This window comes from Limulus polyphemus, unplaced genomic scaffold (assembly GCF_000517525.1).
Source record: "Limulus polyphemus unplaced genomic scaffold, Limulus_polyphemus-2.1.2 Scaffold678, whole genome shotgun sequence".
Lineage (NCBI taxonomy): Eukaryota > Metazoa > Arthropoda > Merostomata > Xiphosura > Limulidae > Limulus > Limulus polyphemus.
Window position 1 is genome coordinate 203,841 of NW_013666288.1, and position 22,116 is coordinate 225,956.

At 35.5% G+C, this 22,116-nt stretch overlaps 1 protein-coding gene across 1 annotated transcript in view; it reads right to left on the bottom strand.

Moving 5' to 3' along the window:
* LOC106459898 (NHL repeat-containing protein 2-like) overlaps positions 1-22,116 on the bottom strand; it is an 81,156-nt gene that overhangs the window by 57,544 nt on the left and 1,496 nt on the right. Inside the window, exons 2-3 of the mRNA XM_022386476.1 lie at positions 12,748-13,074; positions 7,586-7,854 (exon numbers count right to left, since the gene is read on the bottom strand). Of these exons, the coding sequence (XP_022242184.1) occupies positions 7,586-7,854; positions 12,748-13,074 (596 nt within the window). The remainder of the gene's footprint in view (positions 1-7,585; positions 7,855-12,747; positions 13,075-22,116) is intronic.

Consider the following 22,116-nt stretch of genomic DNA (forward strand, 5'->3'; position numbering starts at 1 on the left):
GGTGCTTATTTACAGTCTAACACGTATTTTAGGATTTTTTTCATTAAATTCCTGTTTAAACTTCATTAAATAATACAATTTTGTACAAATAATTGAATGTTATGCTACTTTTTACAAAAATAAAATCTGAAATCGAATAAAAGATATATTCTCTATATTTTTTTAATTCACAAATGTGATTTTGCTCTCATGATAAGATCAAAATGGCCACGGCAGGTAACGGGTTAAGTATTAACTTTCTATACACATACACATACATATAGGCTTTTTTAGGCTTTGGCTAGTGGTTCTTACTTTTCTCAATAAACATTTTATACTATCCCTACATAAAATCAGGTGACAAGTATTATAATTTATAGATGTTTTGAAATTTTCTGCAACACAAACTTATGAGATTGAAGCTTCTTGTTTTCCACTGCAGGCCAACTATGTGTGTAATAAAAACTGGACATTAGTTACACTATTCTAAAGAAACTGAACTTCTATAAAACTTCTTTCCAGACAATATTTTATTTTTCATGAAACATTTACAGTCATCATATAATACTTAGCAGCTTTCTGAGTTAAAGATTTCAATGTTGAAGTTATCAGTGATTCCAAAATGTTATTTTTTTGTACTTTTTAAACAAAACTGAATATAAAGCTTCATTTACTAAAGCAAGATTATGTAAAAAACAGTACTAAATATTACTATCTGTGAGGATATTATGGCTTTGCTACTTTTATGCAAGCATTAACTTTTCAGTTTATCATTGGTTTTGTTTTATATGAAAATACTCATTTTCAAACTTTGTATTTATATGAAAAAGAAGTTTTAATTTTGGGTAAGCTAATGTTCTATATACCTTGCTGCTCTTAACAGGTCTGAACTTTTCAATTTTCTAGATAACTAATTTTTTTATTTGTTTTATCTGTTTTCACAACTTTTAAGGCCATTACATGAATAATGAATACAAATATCAAATAATTTCTCAAACAGTTTCCACTTAAAAAATGAACAGAAAAGAAAATGTGATAAACTTTTTACTGCATACTCACATATTCAATTTCATATTTCTAAAGATACAATAACAGAACACTTTAAGAGATCAATAACAAAAAAATTAGAAATTAAAACTGTAAATTCCACACCTGTTCCAGATAAAAATACAAAACAGATCTGGCCCAATTGTGGTATTGGACACATCTTGTCTTAATCCCGACTTGATCTATATTAAAGTGGGTACTGAGCAATGGCAGGTGGTTATAACACTTTCTGTACTCCCCCATTCAATTCAGGTTTCATATAAGTATTCTCTGTATGGCACGCAGGCCATTTGTCAGTATCCAATGACACTAAGCATAATTAATGTGTGTTTAGTTCCACATGTTATGTGGCCATTTTTTTCTCCTTTTTGGTGTGTTTTGCCTCCGTTTTTTATTAATATGTACAAGTATTATGAAATATGACAGGAACATGGAGAACTTACAAAATAAGTGATAGGGCTAGAAACTAACATCAGTAGGTAAAACATGTCACACTAGAGCCTCTGGGTACACTGAAGAATGGCATCCAGAGGGAAAAGAAAACTAAAAGAACATGAAATCACCCAGTGATGTAAGCAATAGGAGATGAATGTATTAGGTGTAAGCCATAACCCAGACCAACAGATGGTGTCAAAAAAAAAGAGGCAAGAGAGGCTGGGATATGCAGAATCTGATGATGTTAAAAAGCATTTAATTAGACTCACCCCAAGAATATTCCAGTTCGATGAGCTGACAAACCCAATCATTGAAAGTGGAAGGGGATACATTCCTAGAAGAAGAGGTAAGCTGTGGGAAAAACAGGCAATGGCAGGACCCACAAAAGGGGGCATTCTAAGCAAGATAGCAATAGACAGCCCTAACTGGGCATAAAAGACACTTGAAAATGGAACGATGGCATAATGAGGAAATAGAAGGGAGGGAAGTGGGAGAAAAAACATTTAGTCATCCATCCAGACTGCCCAAGTCTTTAGAAAAAAAAAGGAGAAGTCATGGAACAAATCAACCAGTCCTCCTGACATACAGTATGGGAGATAGAAAAGATGTATATGTCTGAACTATGACAGCCACAAGTGAATAGAAGAAGAAAACAATTGGATAAAATTGAACAGTGCTGGGCAAGAGGTGAAAGGTGGGGATAATGACACTCAGTAGCTGGCAATCATCAAAACAGAAAGGCCTTTGTCAAAAAATGAGAAAAAGCATAGGTCTTGAAAGTGAGTGCCTCCCAGGTACTTTATATAAGAAACAAACATATATAAGTGTCAGAATGGATCATCATAACATGACCCAACAACTGTGACCAAAGATTTTCACAAGCCTGAAAAGCTGCAGACATTGCCAGAATGTTGGTAAGCAGAGATCACTCCTCTGGAAACCATGGCCCCAAAGAAAATGGAGGTTACAAAAATTGCCTCCTCCCAATTGGTAAGGAAGACATGGGTTGAGTGAAGTAAGTTGGATGGAGAGAGGAAGAGTGCATGTAGTGATCAAACCACCAGAAGGGCAGATAAGGGATTGCAGGACATGTGCCACATATCCCCTACAGTCCATAAAAGGGGATGGATGAGTAAAGAGAAGCCAGAGTCCCCAAAAGCAAAATAACTTCTTGCATAGGAAGAGCCTTCAATTCCAAAATCTCCACAGTGTAAAGATGCAAGGGACATGGTTACATCTGCCCAATAAGAGAATCAAGAAAACTCACTGGAAGAAGGCAAAAACACAAAGTATCAGACAGGTGAGAGGATGAGGAAAAAGAGGAGGTGAAGTATGAAAACTAGAGACAGACTTTACAAAAGAACTTTCACAACCTAAGGATTCCTAGTAAAGGGAGACTACAGGTGTGCAAGGAATGGAGAGGTTGGCATCAAAGATTCCAGAACTAAGAATCAGCTCCAAGAAAGAGTTACCACCCAAAGACACAGCAGACCACCTTTGGGAGAGAGAATATCAAATAGAAGCAGTTAGATGTGGAACAGGAGAGGGTGTAGCCCACAGGACTCCCATGATCAGGTAGTCAGCAGAGGCATCCATGGTTTAAGTAAGAAGGAAAACTAGAATATAAAAGAAATACTGTTGGCAAACAGCCACAGCCCAAGAATCTATGGAATTGGGAATACCTCCAAAGACTGGTGCAGTGAGAAAAGGGGCAAGAATTAGGTCATCAAGAGAGGAGGAAGGAAGTGGACACCCAATAGGAGATCATCCAAACCAAAGATGTCCCAAGAACAGAGAAGCCAAGTCAAAACTGAGACAGTAGTGGTTCTCCCCCATCAAAACTATCATGGTTACAATAAAGAGCCACAGTGTGGAAGTGAAGGGTGGAGATATAAGTAAAGGAGTAAAGATAAAACAAAAATGAGCTGATTGCAAAAAATAAAGAAACAAAGAAGGAGAAAGAGGTGTGTCCTAAGCAGGCAAAAGAGTTTCAAGAAATACAGAAGAATCATGACCTTAGCCACAGCAAAACAGCCAGAAAGACTAGGAGGACAATGAGGATGTTGATCAATAAGGAGTTGAGATAAAAAGAAATCCATGAAGTAAAACAACTCAAGAGTCATTATGATACAAAGGTGAAAGAGATAAAGTCACATGCCTGAGTTATAAGCATATCAAAAAGAAAAGAAGGAAGTAGATTCCTTTTCCCAGAGAAAAGAGCCAGAAGTGAAGGGTGAAAGTGGAACAGTTAGCCAAAACTGCCCACAGGCACAGCAGGCTTCACATAAGGCAAATGAAACAGAAAAAGTGGGACCTGACCGGGAAAATAAGAAGTACCTTGCAAGGACTGAAATCTATGACCTGTCACTCTTCTAAGAGAGCTAAATGGATAACCACTGAACATCAGTTCCATTAACTTTTTCAGCACAGGCTCCGTTGCAGGGACCGACTTCATAACCATTATGTGCTTGTCATACTTTTTATGCTATAACTTTTAAATTAGTAAGCATATGTTCATGAAATTTGGCAATTATCAGTAAACATTATACGGCTTTCATATGCAAAATATCAGATTTTTTTATTAAATCTTAAGGTTTGTTAAATGTTTTTCTCGTGCCTTTTTTCTTTTTGCATGTTGCCTATCCAACATGCAAAGTAATTTTCATTTTAAAATTAAAAAATACTTTTATACCTAAAAAATTTTCATATTTCATGTGTAAAATCTTTACAACATCCAGATAGTTATCAAACATTTCTTAAGAAAAACTTTATATTTCATCTGTTATTTTCAGTAACAAATCTCTGTAAAGGTTCAGTCGATTTGACCAATCTCATAGCCACCATAAAAAATTAGGAAATAAATATACATTATGCCTTTTTCATTCTAGAACGATTACAGATTATAACAAGAAAATACAAATGTTTAGACTAAATAGCTAACCTCTCATAACATTATACATTTATATATATTTATTATTTTTTTATTATATTGACCTTTCAGCCATGCCTAGCTGACAATATAGAAGTTACAATGACATGGCACTCATGTTACCATATATTATAATATAAAACTGACCTTTAATCTTTACAAAGTGACCTGTCTTGGCTGTATTTTAGTGGACTAGTATTTTGTTAAATACAGTCACATTTCAATTATTATACATAATTACTATTTACAAATAAGTTCTTAAACTTATTTATCTTAAAACATAGAACAGTAAATAAAGAAGTAAAGCAAACATTTATCTCTTCTAGTTATGACCTTTATACTCATTTGCTGCTTGTTGCAGGTTGTTAAGACTCATAGATTTTTGCACATGAAAGATATGAAACGAAGTAATTCTTTTTAGGTTATATATATATACATTTGAAACAACCAAAAAATTATAAATTACTATATGAATATCACAGAATTCCACTATAATTTATCAAACTTAGTAATTAAGCTGTATTTGGGTCTAAAAAATATGAAATTTCAAGCAAACTAAAGATTCAACCTACCAGCTTGAAGATTTGTATCGAAAAACGAGATGATGTCTTAATACTTGAAAATGGCTGAGAAAGCCACTTGGGGGACATTCTGAGCTTTTGATTGGTTATTCCCATCATAGACAGAAGTGTATATAAGGGAGTGTTTCCAAAAATGGAAAGAGGTGAGCGGAGCCACTGTGTTTGATTCAGTACATGAGCGACATCTCAGCAAATAGAAAATATTGGAGGTTCTTATTTTATATTCTAGCTTGTTAATATCGGTAATTTGAGTTCCTAATTCGTACAAAACTATAGACTTTGTATTTTGACATCACAAACATCTAATTTGAACCAGTGCTCCATTGACCCAGTTGCAGAACATGTCTGAAGAGGAATGTCTGGGTCTCAGGCATATTTATTTTCATGGGTTTGTTGTTGCAAGTAGCACCAAAAAAAATGTGGTGGCTAAAGAAAAATGTAATCAGGTGGATGAAACAAAAATGCAGAGGACAAAAGCAATGTATCACTAAATAAAGATAATCAAAGAGACTAGAAAATCAAAAAGCACATTTGAATAGAGGTAGTGCCAGGGAAAGAATGAGCTTATGATCATGTGCTAGTGCTCACAAGGACTACTGTTTATGGAGGTTGTATCATTCTCCTATTAGTAGAGGGCTACAGCATTATGAGAATTACATCATAGGTTGGCACAAGATATGTTGACACATTTAGGGATGGGAGTTTGTTCAAGGCTTTTGGTATGAGCAGAAAATACAAAGGCAGTTGCATGTGTGGTAATAGCTTTTAGTGGTGCATTTCTAAAATGACAAAAAAATGACTAATTATGATCTTATCTCAATCAAGTTAACACTTAAGTTTAAAACTTGTGTGAAATTGTAAGCATTTTAGCTGATTAGTAGGTTTTGCTAGACTTTCAAGTTTTTTGTTACTGTCACTGGTGCCAGTCCACTTCATTGTAATTTCATCCATGTAAATGTTCTTTTGACCACTGTCATTATCTTCTACAACATTATTTTTACACATTTCAATCAAATTTTCTTAAAAACCTATGTAATAAAAATGTGCACATCATATCTCTTGAAAACAGTGAAGAACTCAATTCTAATTGACACATCTATTATTGTTACTTATTGTTCTCTATGTGGTTACAAATTAATGTTTATTGCTTGAAAATGACAATGTTAACTCTGACATCAGTCTGTAGAATTTTCAGCACTTGATTAATTAATACTTATTCATAGAATAATGTAACTAGATATTAATATAAATTACAACTCCAACACTTTTCAAATGTAAACACAACAATAAATTAAAAAGCTAATGTTTATAATTTTTTTTTCTCAAATGAAGATGAATTGGGTTACAACATGTATAACTGGAATATTGCTAAATTAACACGAGTCCATGGTAAATGTGGGTAAATAATAATAAACACAACTAATTCAGATAACACATTCATTACTTCTGTAGTGAGATTTAAGTTCTATCAAAGGGCATTTTAAAGCCAAGTGAAAGTTTAATGCAGAAACAGCAGATGTGTTGAATGCTTGTTTCAGTTTTAACATTTCTAAGATCTCAGTGATAGATGGACCACTGAACAATAAGATTGCTCCTGTTATCAAACTTTCAAAGGCAATAAATTGTAGCCTCCAGTTTATACAACCAGTTTTTGTCACAATATACATATGTTCATAGTGTGTCTAAGTGTGTATGACTATGCAGCAAAAAATTAGCTATAATCCTCAAATTTAAATACATTCAAATATATGAATATCAATCAAAGAACAAAAATACTACATTCATGGTAAAGATGATATTTCAGATAACTACATTTGTAGCTGCAATATTAGTTTGTGTATACAATAGTTAACAAGTCTCTCATGAGCCAAGAGGTGTCTTTACACTACAATTTGTGGAATATTAAAAGTAAGTTCAATCCAGAAACTCCAAAAGAAGGTGGTTTTGGATGTATCTTTTTGTGACAAGTTTTCATTTGTTAATTGATAAATTTTAAAGTGAAATACAGCATCCTCAAGTCTCCCCACTAGCTAGTACTAAGGTCTACTTGCTAGGAGTAAATTCAGTATAAATCAATAAAGCCACATTCTCAGCATCATTAATTAAGCAACTGCCAACCTTTTATGTTTCTGCTATCACCTTTTTTATGTTTAGCTTTCAACTGAGGTATGAACGATTTCATCTGCAAATCGGTAGGAAAAATTGAAGCATCATGACAGTCAGCAATAGGATGAGCATACAGGAAAATTTTGAAAGCAGCTACAGGCATAATGTTGTATTTGGCTTGCTGCATAATATCTACCAAGGTGGTTCTAAACAGTTGCTCAATACTGTCATTTGGAGACTTCCATGCTTCTTGTGCTTGGCCGTTAAGCTCATGATGTGCTGATGAATTTAAGTACCATACCACTTCAAATCACTTTTTGTAGCCCCAAAGTTAAAAGAGTGTGAGAAATGCCTTCTTTTTAGCCAATAAAAATGTCCAAAAAATTTCAGTTCAAATTAAGAAAAACCGGATTGGGTAGTTTGGTTTTTCAACAAAAATGTCTCCAATTAGCTCATGAGGGGCCTGTTAAAACATTTCTGTTAAAACAGTATTCCCTTTAAAACTAACCTCAACTACTCCTTCTCGATTCATTATCAGAATCCTATGGTGACCAGAATCTGCTATTACAACTCTTTTGCCAACATCATCTACACAGACTTTACCAGGAAAAAGTAGAGGAGAAACAGGTAGAGATTCACGCAAAAGCTTAACAGGCACAGGTGAAGAAATGATACTTCCTCTCATCCTAAAATATTCTACAGCTGTCTCACAAAATAGCTGCAAGTATTCTCTTTCACCTTCTCCCACCAGGGTAAAAAGAACTTGGCTTTGAGGACCTTTGATCAATGAAGAAATATATTAAAGTTCATAATAACAAATATAAATAATTTAAAATATTTTATATAATATACATACATATTTTTTCTTATGGAAACAATGAGAACAGAGTCACTTCACAACTACTGTTTTTTATTCAGTTATGACTTGGGTAATCCTTCATTGCACTTTCTCTATCAGACTGATATTTTTCCAATACTGAAGACCATCAAACTGAGCACAATACAACAAATGAGGTTCAAAAGAGTTCTATTTGTAAGTGGACAATAAACTTTGTAGCCATATATTTAAATGTTCAGAGATAGATTTTGATACTAGGTTGTAATTTTATTCATCACAGCCAAAACTCAAACACCCAGTTACAGATTTAAAGCTTATTAAAACATTCATGCCCAGCTTCATCTCCACAACACTAACATTTTTCTTAAGCATGATCTTTTTATCTAAGCTTCTGTTTCCTAAGTTCATGATTTACTGTTCTGAATTTTCCTGTATCGGGAAATCCCCCCCCACAATATGTTATATTTCTCAATCAAAATAAGATGGAAAAAAAAATCTATTGTAATTAACGTATAGAACTACCTATCAAAACGTTAAGTTCAGAAAAAGTATACTGTAATCTATGATATATACACGTGTGTGTGTGATATTGCAATAAAACAGCACAGATAGATCTAGAGTAGCTTTGCATGAAATTCAACAAGCATGCAATAAAATATATAGTAATTTAAACACACCATTCTTTATTTGACTACAATAAGTTTCCACTAAGAAGTGCATTTAACAGTATTTAAGTATATCTTGTTTGTAGTATGCTTCTGCTACCAGCAACTTTTACTTCATAATACAGCTCATATGGTTGGTTAAAGTGTTATTTATATCATCATTTATGGGGCAAGTCTTAGGGTGTGAAACACCTCAGTAGCAAGCATACATGTGGCATAGCATTAAGTAATAACACTACTATTCAAATGCACATATCACATCATCAGACCAGCCTTTCCACAACTTTGTAACTTTTAACGTTGGAAAACATTCTCTCTAAAAACAAGTCTACATCTAGGCTATCAGCTTAACCTACTCACCCTATTATTAAATGTTTGTATTACCATTCTTTCCATTCCACTACTCAGACAAGCAACAAGACAAATTTCCAAACTTCTAACAATTTTAAGCACCTGAATCAAGATAATCCAAATTATTATATGGGAAGATGGGTGGGAAATACAAGCGAAAGTATCTATCACAAATACAATTTCAGTGTAGGAAAATTTTATCTTTTTTGATACAGTACCTTATCTCTACTTACATAATAGCAAGAATTCCACACTGAAATGGTGGAGAGACCAGTGCAAAAGTTACTCAGATGAACATTCTTTTGAAGGTGCCCAAAGAAAACCCACGGAGTGTGATACCCTAATGTATGGGGTTACGCTTGTGGGAGACCACACCTCGTTCTGTACCAGGTATACGTTTTGCCCATTGTAAAAATATGTGCTGCTAAATCAGGTGGAAAAGACACACATCCAATTTGTAATTGGATGCACCAGATTGTGTAGGGTGTCAGATGGTGTTTGGTGGATCAAATTCAGTCCAGAACTAGACATAATCAGTTATTTGTCTTCCGGTCCACAGTAAGATGAGGGTCCAAATTGTCCTCACCTCAAGACCAGAAAGCAAAAGAGAAAATAACATTCATTTTGACAACCCACCTGGGGCACCTCTAGTCCAAAATTAGATGACATCTGGAATTTTTCATCCATTCTACGGTAGGAAGAGAGCCCTTACCAACTACATGTGTGAGGACTTAGGTTGGCTGCTTCTATACCAATCCAACACCAGACTGCCCACAAACTGACATCCAAGCAGCAGTAGGATGGGTAAAAGCCAGCTAGAAGGGTGAACTGCATGTGGTGAATTCGTCCAGTCCAAAACCAGATAGAATCAAGTATTTGTCTTCCAGTCTGTGGCAGGAGGAGAGTACTCACCATCTACACCAACAGGACATCACTGCCCTACTCTCGACTGAGTGGAATTGGTTACACTCAGGAGGAAGCTTCCATGGTCCACCCCAGTGGCTAGGAACTTGTAAGTGGTAAGGACTCCCATACTCCACTGGTAGAGGGGGAGATCAATACAATGGAGAATCCAGAGGAATGCAACACCTTATGACAGTGCAACGGTAACCACAAACACCCTATTTTGAAAAGCATGTTGGTCTTGGTTTGTCAAGAATGATTGGAGGGATGTGCAGAAATCCCAACAATGCTATACTCATGAAAGTTCATAAATTGGTGGACTGTATTTTGAAGCAAGATACTGTGAGGTAACCTCGAGTGGTCTTGTGAAACACTTCACCTATTCATTGAGCATTATAAACCCATACAGCCGTTTGTATGGTGGGTATTTAAACCTGGACAGGTACCACTCACTACAGAGCAGGATCCAGAGATGTAGAAATAGGCCACTGTAAAGGTAAAGCACAAAAAGATTATTTACCCATTCAGAGTCATTAAGGGGAATGTAGTACGACAACAGGAGGAAGTCAATATCCAGAAGGAACAACAAGATGAAAAAATGTGCAATAAAAGTAAATGGGATAGTCTATATGTCCATTTTCATGAGCCAATGAGAGAGTAAGGTGTCATATTTGGTAAGAGTCAATCTGAATCTACATCCAATGAAGCACAGATCAAATGGATGAGGTGCTGTTGCCATTCCTTGAGAGTGAGAGGAGAAACATCTCAGGGAGATGAGGAATTCCAAAGAATATATAGATGGGAGCATGAACCATGAAAAGGAGCAGATCGGGCCAATAAACAATGAACCATGCAAATGGAGCAGAGAAAACAATTTGAAAGAGAAGGTGAATAATATGAAGAAATGGAAGGAAAAATAAAGGAAGCAGCAATGGCATATACATCATATCTCCCACAGCAACCAACAAAAAACAAGTAGGACCTAAGTGAAAAATGGAGGGTAAGCATGGAGAAAACAAAACTGGACCAGTCTTGATGGAATGCATCCCAGCTGAGGATGAGTCAGAAAAAGGGAAGTAGTGTATTAAGAAGAGTAGCAAAAACATCTAGAAAAAGAGTGTCCAGATGAGAGCACAGCCACATGAACATCAGAGAAAAAAGGGAACAATTCATAGGTAGTATCTTGGCGGGCCTTGAGAAACAATCAACGACAAGACTCAGGGCATCCAAAATAGAACAAGTTATTATATTCTTCCTCAAATTGATGTGGGGAATGCTGATAGACTTCAGACAAAATTTAGAGGAAATATAAATAAACAGTAGTGAGAGCTGACCAAATCTGAGAAAATGGTGATCTGTTCAAAGTGATCACAGAGTCCAGTCTGTAACTCCATATATCCAAAAGAGGATCTAGACTTTGGAAATCTAAGTATACATCCTCCTGGTTGTGGCAAGTCAAAACATACAGTTCAGACAAATATGGGGGACAAGGCATAGCTATCCTGTCATGTAAATGAGCAGTAAATCCCCCAGCATGAACAGCAATATCAGGTGAAAGAGGAAAACTAAGTAGTCACCCTCGGACCTTTCAGCCATCAAGGAAGGAGTAGATTCAAAGGCAACTGCAGAAAGCCCCAAAACCCAATTGAAGAAATGGAGCAGGAGGTGGCTGATCCAAATTGGCCTTGTGAGAAGCCAACTTAGTAAACAAAGGTGCTAGAAAAAGAGAATATAAATTCTCTCCAGACAGTCCTGGATCATCAGCAAAAGCAGCCTCAGAACCCCATAGAGAGAGATGCCCCAGAACTAAATATATGCCTCTGTCTCACAACGAATCAGGTCATGAACAGCCTCAACTTAGCCTCTATACTGGAAAAAGTAACCTATTTTTTTACAGAAAGCTACTAGGCAATGTGAAAATCACAACCAAGGACATTAACTATCACAGCAATTCTGTAGAGAAACCCATGTCTAAACACTTTGTCAAGAAAAAGTGACAAAATTTTCTGAATGAGGTGCTTATATACAATACCAGGATAGAGGGTGCATTGACGTAGGTGGAGAGTATCACAAGATAAATATTGCCCTGGCAGTTGGGTAATATAAGTGTCAGCAGAGGTAAGTATGTTTTGTAGTGGAAGTTACTGACTCTTGCAAAAAATGTCTCGTCAAATCAAAAAGTGATGATAGTGCTCTACAGCATAGAGGGAGTCAGCAGCACTTGGAGGGTGTGTCACACTCCTACTGATGGAGGGTTGTTGTATGCTCATTTGCATGCTACAGCACAGCTATACCATGTCTAATCACATGAGGGTAGTTGGGAGCCTCAACACTAGTGGTGACAAACAATTGCACATATAGAGGGCAGCACAAGTCAAGAAAAGCAATTATGTAAATGGAGGTAAGATAGCATATCAGAATTATGTTCAATGGTAAGAACTGTAAACCTAGGAGAGACAGATTTAAGATTTGGCAAAGTAGAAGTTAATGTAAATTATGCAATTTTATATTTTTAATAGAGTGGTTAACCTTTGAAACAGATTACCATAGAACAGGGTAAACACAGCATGATTAGGAGAGTTTACAGAAGGGCTTGATGAGTAGATGGGGAGTCAGGGCTGGATATAGGCAGATGGGTGTTTGATTAAATGAATGGGATGGCCACAATAGACCAAGGGAACCCTTGCTGTTCCTCACAAATTATGTTACTATTTGTTGTGTAGTCCACGGTTTGTTTGAAATAATTATTTATGTACTTTAAATACCTCACTTGAAAGCATAAAACTTACAAATTCACAATTAATTTGTCACATTATATATGCACTACCCAAATGTATAAAAGATAAAAAAAATAAAGAAAGAAAAGTGTTTTTAAATTCATAAACATCACACCAAATGCAAGTGAGAACTTACCTAAAATAACAAGTGTTGGCCAGCATATTACCTGAAGTTCTTTCCATAACCAACCCTGTGGATCATTTACCACAGGATGGGAAATATTATATCGAAGAACAGCACTCATAAGATTAGATAAAACTTTTTCATTTTCAAACTTTGCTGAATGGACACCAACAACAATTAACTCCCTGTTCTCTGGAAATCTCAATTCTAGATTGTGCAGATCAGGAAGAATGTGCATACAGTTGATGCAACAGTATGTGAAGAAATCCAGTACAACAATTTTTCTGTTTAAATGTTTGGAAAGTGATAGTGGCTGTTCTACATTCACCCAGTCCAAATCTGCAGAAAAAATATCCAAATGTTCTAAAATACCATTACTTTATCCCATTAAGTTTATACAAGAGTATGAAATGAAGAATCTTACAAATACTTTAAAAATTATTAAAGAAGCTATCTGTATCTTTCCATCTGTTAAAGTTTTCATGCAGCTAAAATTATCAGTGATATTATAGCATCATTAAAACATTTTACATTTATTTTAACCATTTACAAACTTTATGTATTCTGTAACATAAAAGAAAATCAACATAGATTTAATACAATGAGATCTTGTAACCAAGGATAATAGTTATCTGGATGATAGAAAATGTGTTGAGTTTGTATACTGAGATCTCCCCAAACTTTTTGCTACACAAGATATTATCTATGAAAACCACATTGGTAGGGATTGGGAAAACTACTTAACTGAACTCTAGGGTGGTTGGATGGGCAAGAGTAAAAAGAATGTGATCAATGGTGTTCAAACAAGTGCTGGATGATTAGTTGTATTTGATAAGTGATTTAATTGGCAGGTTCATCAATCAATTAGTACAGCACTGCTTCCAACATGATAGATGTTTCTCTGTACAAGCACAAAATAAAGAAAAAAGGACCATCCTTGTAAACTACTGCATTCTTCTAAAATATACTAACATACTATTAATCTTCCTATTTTATCCTATTTCCAGTGTTTTAAATAATTTTAGAATTATCCTTCATTTCATATGATAGACATCATCTGGAAAGTTCCATCTGCACCTTTTTCAAAAAACATTTTTTCACTCCAAAAAAAAAATAATATATATATATATATATATATATATCTTGGCACAATGGTGTTTAAAGATAATTTAGACAATATTTACATGGTGAATGAGTTTCTAATGTCAACTAAAGACTACCACACTGCTGTTATTTGGTTTATTTTTCAAATGTGCAGCTATCCCACACTGATCTTTTGCAAATTAAATAATGAAAGTATGTTTTACTATCATCAGTATGAATAATAAGGCCTAAAACAAATATTTTGTTTACTATTACATGGAATTAAAAAATAAGTTAAATATGTAGGATTTCTAAATGTTTTTATGCACTATGATTTTTCCATGTAATATTTTTTTCAAATGCTAACATTTTCCTACACTGAAAATATTTCTTGTAGATTCTTACCTCCTCTTACAGAATAGTTTTTCCAACTTGTACTGCCTTTTATATACACAAATTTTTGCTCTGCATTAGCCTTGATACTCCCACCTACCCACACATTTTCACATGAGGTAACTGCTTCATAGCACGAAACAACCCTCCACCAATAGAAGCATGACAGCTCCTAGCACAGCTGACTCCCTCTATGCAGCTTAGCTTCACTTCAAGATGGAGCAATAGAAAAGGAAAAGACACTGGAAATGGGAAGGAAAGGTGGGAATTGTGAGAGGAGGTAAGAATCTATCAGAAATACATTTTCAATGTAGGAAAATGTTAACTTGTGATACAATATCTTACCTATGCTCATAGAATAGCTAGAATCCCACACTGACCTGGTGGAGGAACACTGTAACCGTACCTAGATGAGCTCCCTTCAGAAAGCTCTCAAAGGAAGCTCATGGGGTTTATGAGTAGAGTATGTAAGACACACCTGTGGGAGACTACACCACTTCTGAGCCAGGTATACTCTTCACCCATGAAAATGATGTATTGCACTAAGGGCAAGATCATAAAAGGGATCCCTTGTGGAAAGTGGCTATAGCACAACAGAATGTAAGGGGGAGTTCAACACCAACAATACCATGATAGTAATATCTGGTTCATGGTAGGAAGAGGGTCCTCTACTGTTCACCTCAGACACAGGAACTGGAATGGAAGAAGATTTTACATTCCAAGGACCTGTGTCATCATATGTGAATGTCCAACACAACCAACACCAGTACCCCCAAAGAGTTGACATCTGGACAATGGTAAGAAGGTGGACAGCAATGTAGCAGTTCAATTTTAGTCCAGAAACACTCAGCATTGGGAATGAATCATCCAGTCCATGGTAAGAGGAGGGTACCTGGGCCACTTGCATGTGAGGATGTATGTGGTTGGTCCAGCTTCAACCAACACTGTAGGCTCAAAACAGGAGGTCCAATATGTGGAAAAGAGAGAAGCATTGGGAATGAATCATCCAGTCCATGGTAAGAGGAGGGTACCTGGGCCACTTACATGTGAGGATGTATGTGGTTGGTCCAGCTTCAACCAACACTGTAGGCTCAAAACAGGAAGTCCAACATGTGGAAAAAAAAGAGACCTGGACTGAGTTCTCCCTTGCTGAGAGCAGGACGAGACAGCCACTAAGTTGTTGTAATGAAACCCAACTGACCAGGGTCTGCAGAGATGTAAGGAAGTGAACCAAAGCCTGACAGATGGGGAGAAATTCCAAGAGATTGATTTGCAGAGATGACTCTTCAATATACCATTGGTTCGAAAGCTCCTGCATATCCATATAATCGCTCCAACGGGAATGAGAAGCTTCTGTGAAGAGGTGCACCCCCAAACTAGAAGAAGGAAGAGGAACATTCACCGTGGAGTTGTCTCTGCCCAACCACCAGGCAAAGTCCAAATGAAGAGGAGGAGGAAGATGGATAGGGGCATTTAAGGGATCCTGAATGATGTTCCAATTATCTAATAAAGCCCACTGAAGAGGCTGCATGTGGACTTGACTGAGGGGAATTGGGACTTCCAAAGAAGCCCATGTTCTCAAAAGAAACAAAACCTCTCACACTGTGAGAAAAAGGTGAGGAAATGGTCTGAACCAGAAGCTCCATAGATCACAGGAGAAGGGTGGGCCCAGCTAAGATGGGAATTGAAAACTAACCCAAGATGAACAAGGTACTGAGAGGGGAAAGAGAAGGACTTCTCTACTTTGACCAGTAGGGTCTTGCAAAAAAACAGCAACAAGGTTTCAAAATTGACAAGTTCTCCACTCCTATCTTATGACAAATACAAAATTATATTTGTATGTCAAATAGTAGATATTTAACTAAACATTATAAACCTTTTTTTTTTTTCTTTTCAGATGCAGTCATGGCTGAAGTAACAACATGGCCATCAACTAGAAGCTCAATCTTGAATTGTTTTGCAGAAAACTGGATTCTTGGTAAATTGATTGCTGAATTGGAACCAAAGAAAGATTCACAGATACCTATAAATGATGATGTTCTACTTTTCTTAATTTTTTAAATCATGGGCCATTACTGAAAGACAGTCATCAAGATGTTATCAAAGTGGTCATCTCAAAAGTGCAGGCATTCCAACTACATCCAAATGAAGTGGTCATTCCATTGTCAAACTCACAAAGCTAATCAGTAGCTATAAAAATGTGTGAAAAAACAAAAACAGGTCAAATTTTCTTAGACATGGAGATGCCTTCCTGGAATCTTTAAGTTTAATTTTTGATATTTCAAGGGACTACAAACAAAGGGGAATAGCAATCTGGCTGAAAAAAACCTCCCTATTCTATAGTGCCCTGTTGAAGAAGATCCAGAACTGCCTCAAAAAAGACTCTGACTGGAAATGGAATCCCGAGGAGTGGGAAGGATATGGGATGAGAGGAGAGTGAAGGGAAACTGAAACTAAAAATGAGCCTGTGGAAAGAACCCAAGGGTCTGTGGTGAAGTACTCCCAAACAATGGCAAAACACAAAATCCTGGCCCCACCAGACCTGTACCCACTACATAGTCACCAGGGGCACTGAAGCCATTGAAGAATGAACAGATGGTGAAGCTCTGAGACCAATGGAGCAGGCACTGGTAAAAGAGAGAATATAGTGGATGAGATGCGGAAACAGATGCAGGATGAAGTACAGACGAACAGGAAGCCAATGAGGAAAGAAAGGTGTGCAAATGCATAGACATGACTCTAGTCACCAAAGAGTCAGGAAGATCCCCAAAGCCATCTTGCTTTAAATAGGGAGTCATGTGCAAGTCCATAAGGAGGTTGGGGGTAAATGAACACTGGACAAAAAGGCATTTCAACCTATGAGATCCCAACAACAGAGGAACCATATGAGTAGGGAAACAGCATAAGATGACAATCAAGAAAGCATGGATAAAAAAACAGGGCACAAGTCCCCACACAAAACCCATCATGGGAACGATGAAGGAGAAAGAAGGATGGTGGACAACATGAGACAGATACAAAAAAATTAAGGTTTGGAAAATATAATGAAATAGTAGGATCAGAAACCCCACAGAAGCAGAAGAGAATTTATCTGCTGGGAGCTCAAAAAGGAAAAACAGACACATGGTAAGCCACACCCGGGTCTTCCATATGGTGTGGGGATTGAGGCATACTGACCCCAGAATGTAATTGGTCTACAAACCTAATGACATGAATATCAATATCCAGTGAGGTGAGGGAGAACAAGATATTGGTCCAAAGGTTTCTCCTTTAAAAGTAAAGGGTAAGGAAAAGACAAAAGGTAACATACCTGGTTTATTAAATCCAGGAAAGGAGGAGGAGGCCTGGGTGCTGCCACTGAAGCTAAACATGACCATGTAGCACAGGAAGGGGGAAAAACAGGCTGTCGAAATCCACATCCTCATGTTTCTTGTACCCTTTAACAAAGCATGAGAGGATAATCTGCAAGCGAATCAGGAGCTTGCATGAAGGTGGCCAACTCCTGGCAAACCAAGACCATAACATCTCCTGCTGACAATTGTGTTCCTAAAGCCAAAGTAGTTGCTTTTTTTGTATTTTTTTTAATAAGGTTAACTGTAGGAGGAACAGCATTCATAGTAGCTGTAACGTGAAACTCAGAATTCATTTCAATGAAGAGTGGAAGTAGTAAAGTCCAAACAGGAAGCTCTAGAGAATCAAGTATTATAATAAAAGAAATCTAACACTATCGTGTACTAAATAAAATTTCAGCATTCACGAGTAGCAGATGTGAATAAAAACAAAGTTTTTAAAAAAAAAAAAAAAAAAAAAAAAAGGGGGACTGATGGAAAATTCCATAAAAGAAAGCATAAACAAAAACTCCATCTGATCACCATGAGTGCCAATCGAGAAGTGAAGATGGACGGAGCTGCAAAGAGGGAGTCAGCTGTACTAGGATCTGTGTTGCTCTTCTATTGGTGGAGGGTTGTCACATACTTATGAAAACATGAGTGTAGGTAGGAGTATCAAGGTTGGTGGTAAACAAAAGTTTGTGCATACAGAGAGCAGTACAAGTCAGAAAAAACTATTCTGTGATCAGAGATAAGATGTTGTATCAGAACTGACAAATCTCTACTTTTAATTTAATAAAAATCACTTCTTACATGAAAAAAAAAAGACCATGATTTGTATTTTTTATCAATTTTTTGTAAGTACAATATATTTGACACAAGACACAACCCAAACATAATATTATGATTCCACAGTGTGATTTGCAGCAAAGTAATGATAGAATTATAGAATTGTGTATGTTCAGGTCATTATCATAGCAACTAGCATAATTTTTCAGACCAAACTTTAACACTGTTTACACAGCAGTATTAACCTTTAACTTCACACCTTCTGTGTTACAATGCCACTGCAAATATGATTGTAAGGGATCAAGTTTGTAATTACTATTTTTATTATACTTGGATGTCTTGAAAGATCCTAGGATTAAGTACACTGTGTTTAGAGAAACCTACATATAAAATACACAATGTTACCATAAAAACCTTTTGATATTCCTTAAGGAGGTTCTAAAGGTTATGTAAAGAAAATGTAAAACTTTAAGATTAAAATAAGTATTACTATTCCTATAATGAAATTCATCTTTCACACAAATTTACTCTGAAAATTCACAGATGAATTTTTCATAGAAATACTTTATTAAAAAATTTGATTTTTTGTATGCAACATACTCTTCACATTTATATACATGAGTACAACTTAAAGATAACAAGGGATTTGTTGGTCCATCTAGGCCAACCCATCCACTATACTAAACTTTAAGATGAAAAACTCAAAGTCAGCCCTTATCATTCAAATATTTATCAAGCATTCCCTTAAACACCTTTAAATTAACTGCATCTACCATATCTGAAGGCATCTCATTCCACAAGCCAACCATCTTGTCTGAAAAATATAGCTGTCTTAGCTGAAAATGACTCCACCTCTACCAAAAATTATGTATTTGTCTTCTAGTCTCACCATTTTTATTCTTAAAAATGAAAAAAGATGATGCATGAGAATTACCAATATTTTTAACAATCTTAAATATCTCAGTTATATTCCCTCTAACTCTTCTGTTTTCAACAGAAAACAAGTTCAGAGGTCTCAAATTGTCTCTGTATGATAACCTTTCCATCCCAAGTATCATCTTAGTAATATTCCTCTGAACCCTTTCCAACAATTCATTGTCCTTTCTAAGGTAAGAAGCCCAAGACTGAACACAGTACTTAAAATGTTTCCTATACAATGACATTATAATGTCTTCAAACTTTTATTCATTATTTCTGTAGATACAACCTATTATACTATTTGCCCTACCACAAGCAACAGTAGATTGCTTGAATGGTTTAAGGTACTGATCAAGCAGAACACCAAGATCTTTTTCTTCCATAACACTTTTAAAGCTATTCCCATCAAAATTATACTCATAATTTAAATTGTCATACCCCACATACATTACCTTGCATTTATTATAATTATAAGCCATATGCCATTTATTTGCCTAACTCACCAAATAATCCAAATTCCTTTGTAAAGCAGCAGCAGCATCCTCCTAACAGCCAGCATCACCCTAAATATTGTCATCAGCAAATTTAAATAACCTATTGACTATTCCTTCATCTATGTCATTAACATAGATCAAAATTGAGCAATGGTCCCCACATGAAAAATTAATCCATTTATAACAACACTCTGCTTTCTTCTATCTAGCCAGTTTTCTATCCAATGAGCCAACCTGTTCCTCACACCTACAGAGATAAACTTTTAACAAACTTTTTATTTGGCATCTTGTAAAATGCTTTCTAAAAATCTAGATACATCAAATTCACACCTTTAAACTCATATACATAAGCAGTAACCTCTTCAAATAATGTCAAAAAGTTACTAATTCAGATTTCTCCTGTAGTGAAACCATGCTGACTATCCAACAAAATGTTAAACTTTGTTAAATGACTTTGCAAAGCATCTTTTATTATTTCAGTGGTGGGAAAATATTTGAAAGTATAAGACTAATAGGCCTGTAATTACTAGGACACTTTTTATCATCTCTCTTGAAAAGAGTAACATTAGCCAAGATCCATTCTTCTGGCATCTGCTCACTATTCAAGGACTTGGAAAAAGTAGTGGTGAGTGGCTCACATATCCAGTCCCAAACCTCCTTCAAAACTCTTGGGTTATCTGGCCAAGGAGCTTTATCATTTTTTAAACTTCCCAATTTTTTCTTAACAAGCTCATAATTAATATGATCATCTTGTTCAATCTTGTTTCCATCTAGCTACTGTTGAGGATGAGAAGTATTGCTTAAATATTCAGTAAAATCTGAAGAAAACATGAAATTTAATAACCCAGCCATCTAATAATCATCAGATATTAACATTCCTGTATCATCCTTTAAAGGCTCTACTCCCATCTTAACATTTTGCTTCCCCTTAATGTATTTAAGATATACTTACTATTAATTTTTACATTTTTAGCCAACCGTTTTTCATATATTTTTTTCTAATTCCTAATTTCCCATTATTGCAATCAATTTAAATTTCTTATATTTATATTTTTTCTTTAATTCTATCGATTATACCCTATGTGAGACAACCTGGTTTTTTTTATTTACAATCACTTTTTTTAAATAAGGAACATGCCTATCCTGAATATGTAAGAATATATTTTAAAAAAATTTCTACATTTGATTAGCTTCACAACAGGTAATTCTCATCCCTTCAATTTCTTTTTTAATTTGGAACCAAAATCTCATTATTCCTTATCTCCACATTCAGCAAAACATCAAATCTAATTGAGCAATGACCACTTGTACCCAGATGTTTCCCAATCTTTACCATGTCAGCCATTTCTGTATTATAAGTTAACAATAAATCTAAAATTCATTGTTTCTGGCAGATCCCCTAATCAATTGGTGAAAAGAACCATCCTGAACAGTTTCTTAAAACTTGTGTCTCTCATGACTTGCTTTTAACACTTCCAGTCTATGTACTGAAATTAAAATCTCCTATTATTGTAACCTCACTAACAATTCAATTATTTATCTAACTATAGAGTTTCTCATTAATTTCATAATTTATCTCATAGTCTATAAAAGGTTTAAACTAAAAGAACCCCTAAAAAATTCAATCTCCATGCTAGTAGCTTTAATATCCTTATCTTCAACAGGTTGTAACTCACATCTATATATTTAAGAGGCTAATGTCCGTCTGTCTGCAAAACTCCTCCCACAGTTTAAGTCCAATATGGATGAAACTTCCTATGATTTTTCAACATCATAAGAAGTTCCTCACAAAGTTTCATTACAATTGGGTCTCTTATAAGAAAGTTTATTTTGTGCATGTGTCCATTTTTTTTTTAAAGAAATAAGTCAATAACAGCCTTATATTGTACCAAGATTAAAAATGTTGTACAACAGATCCTTGCTATAATTTAAAGAAAATAGGAACGTATTTTATAACATTTTCTCCTAAATTGCTTCCTTAATGGAGAAATGGTACTTCTTTCCTTTTCAGCCACAGCATAGTGGCTCATGGAATGGCTCCGAGTTTTTCAAGTACAAACTTTTAGTTCATAGCTCCATCATCTCTTGTCTGATTTAAGATCTAATTACAGTTTTCAACTCAGAAGGTCAAACCCTTTTGATCAATGTATTTGACCATGCCCAAGGTCTCATAGATTAACTTACTCTAATTCTGCTTAAAATAATTTCAATTTGATGTATGCTGGTAAAGATCCTGATGAGAAATAAAATTCAATTGGGTATACAAGCTCCCCACACTTGGTATTGGTGGCTCACAAAAATATAGCTAATAAAAAGGGAAACAAAGATCTCGCAGATTAATTTACTCTAATCCTGCCTAAAAGAATTTCAAGTGC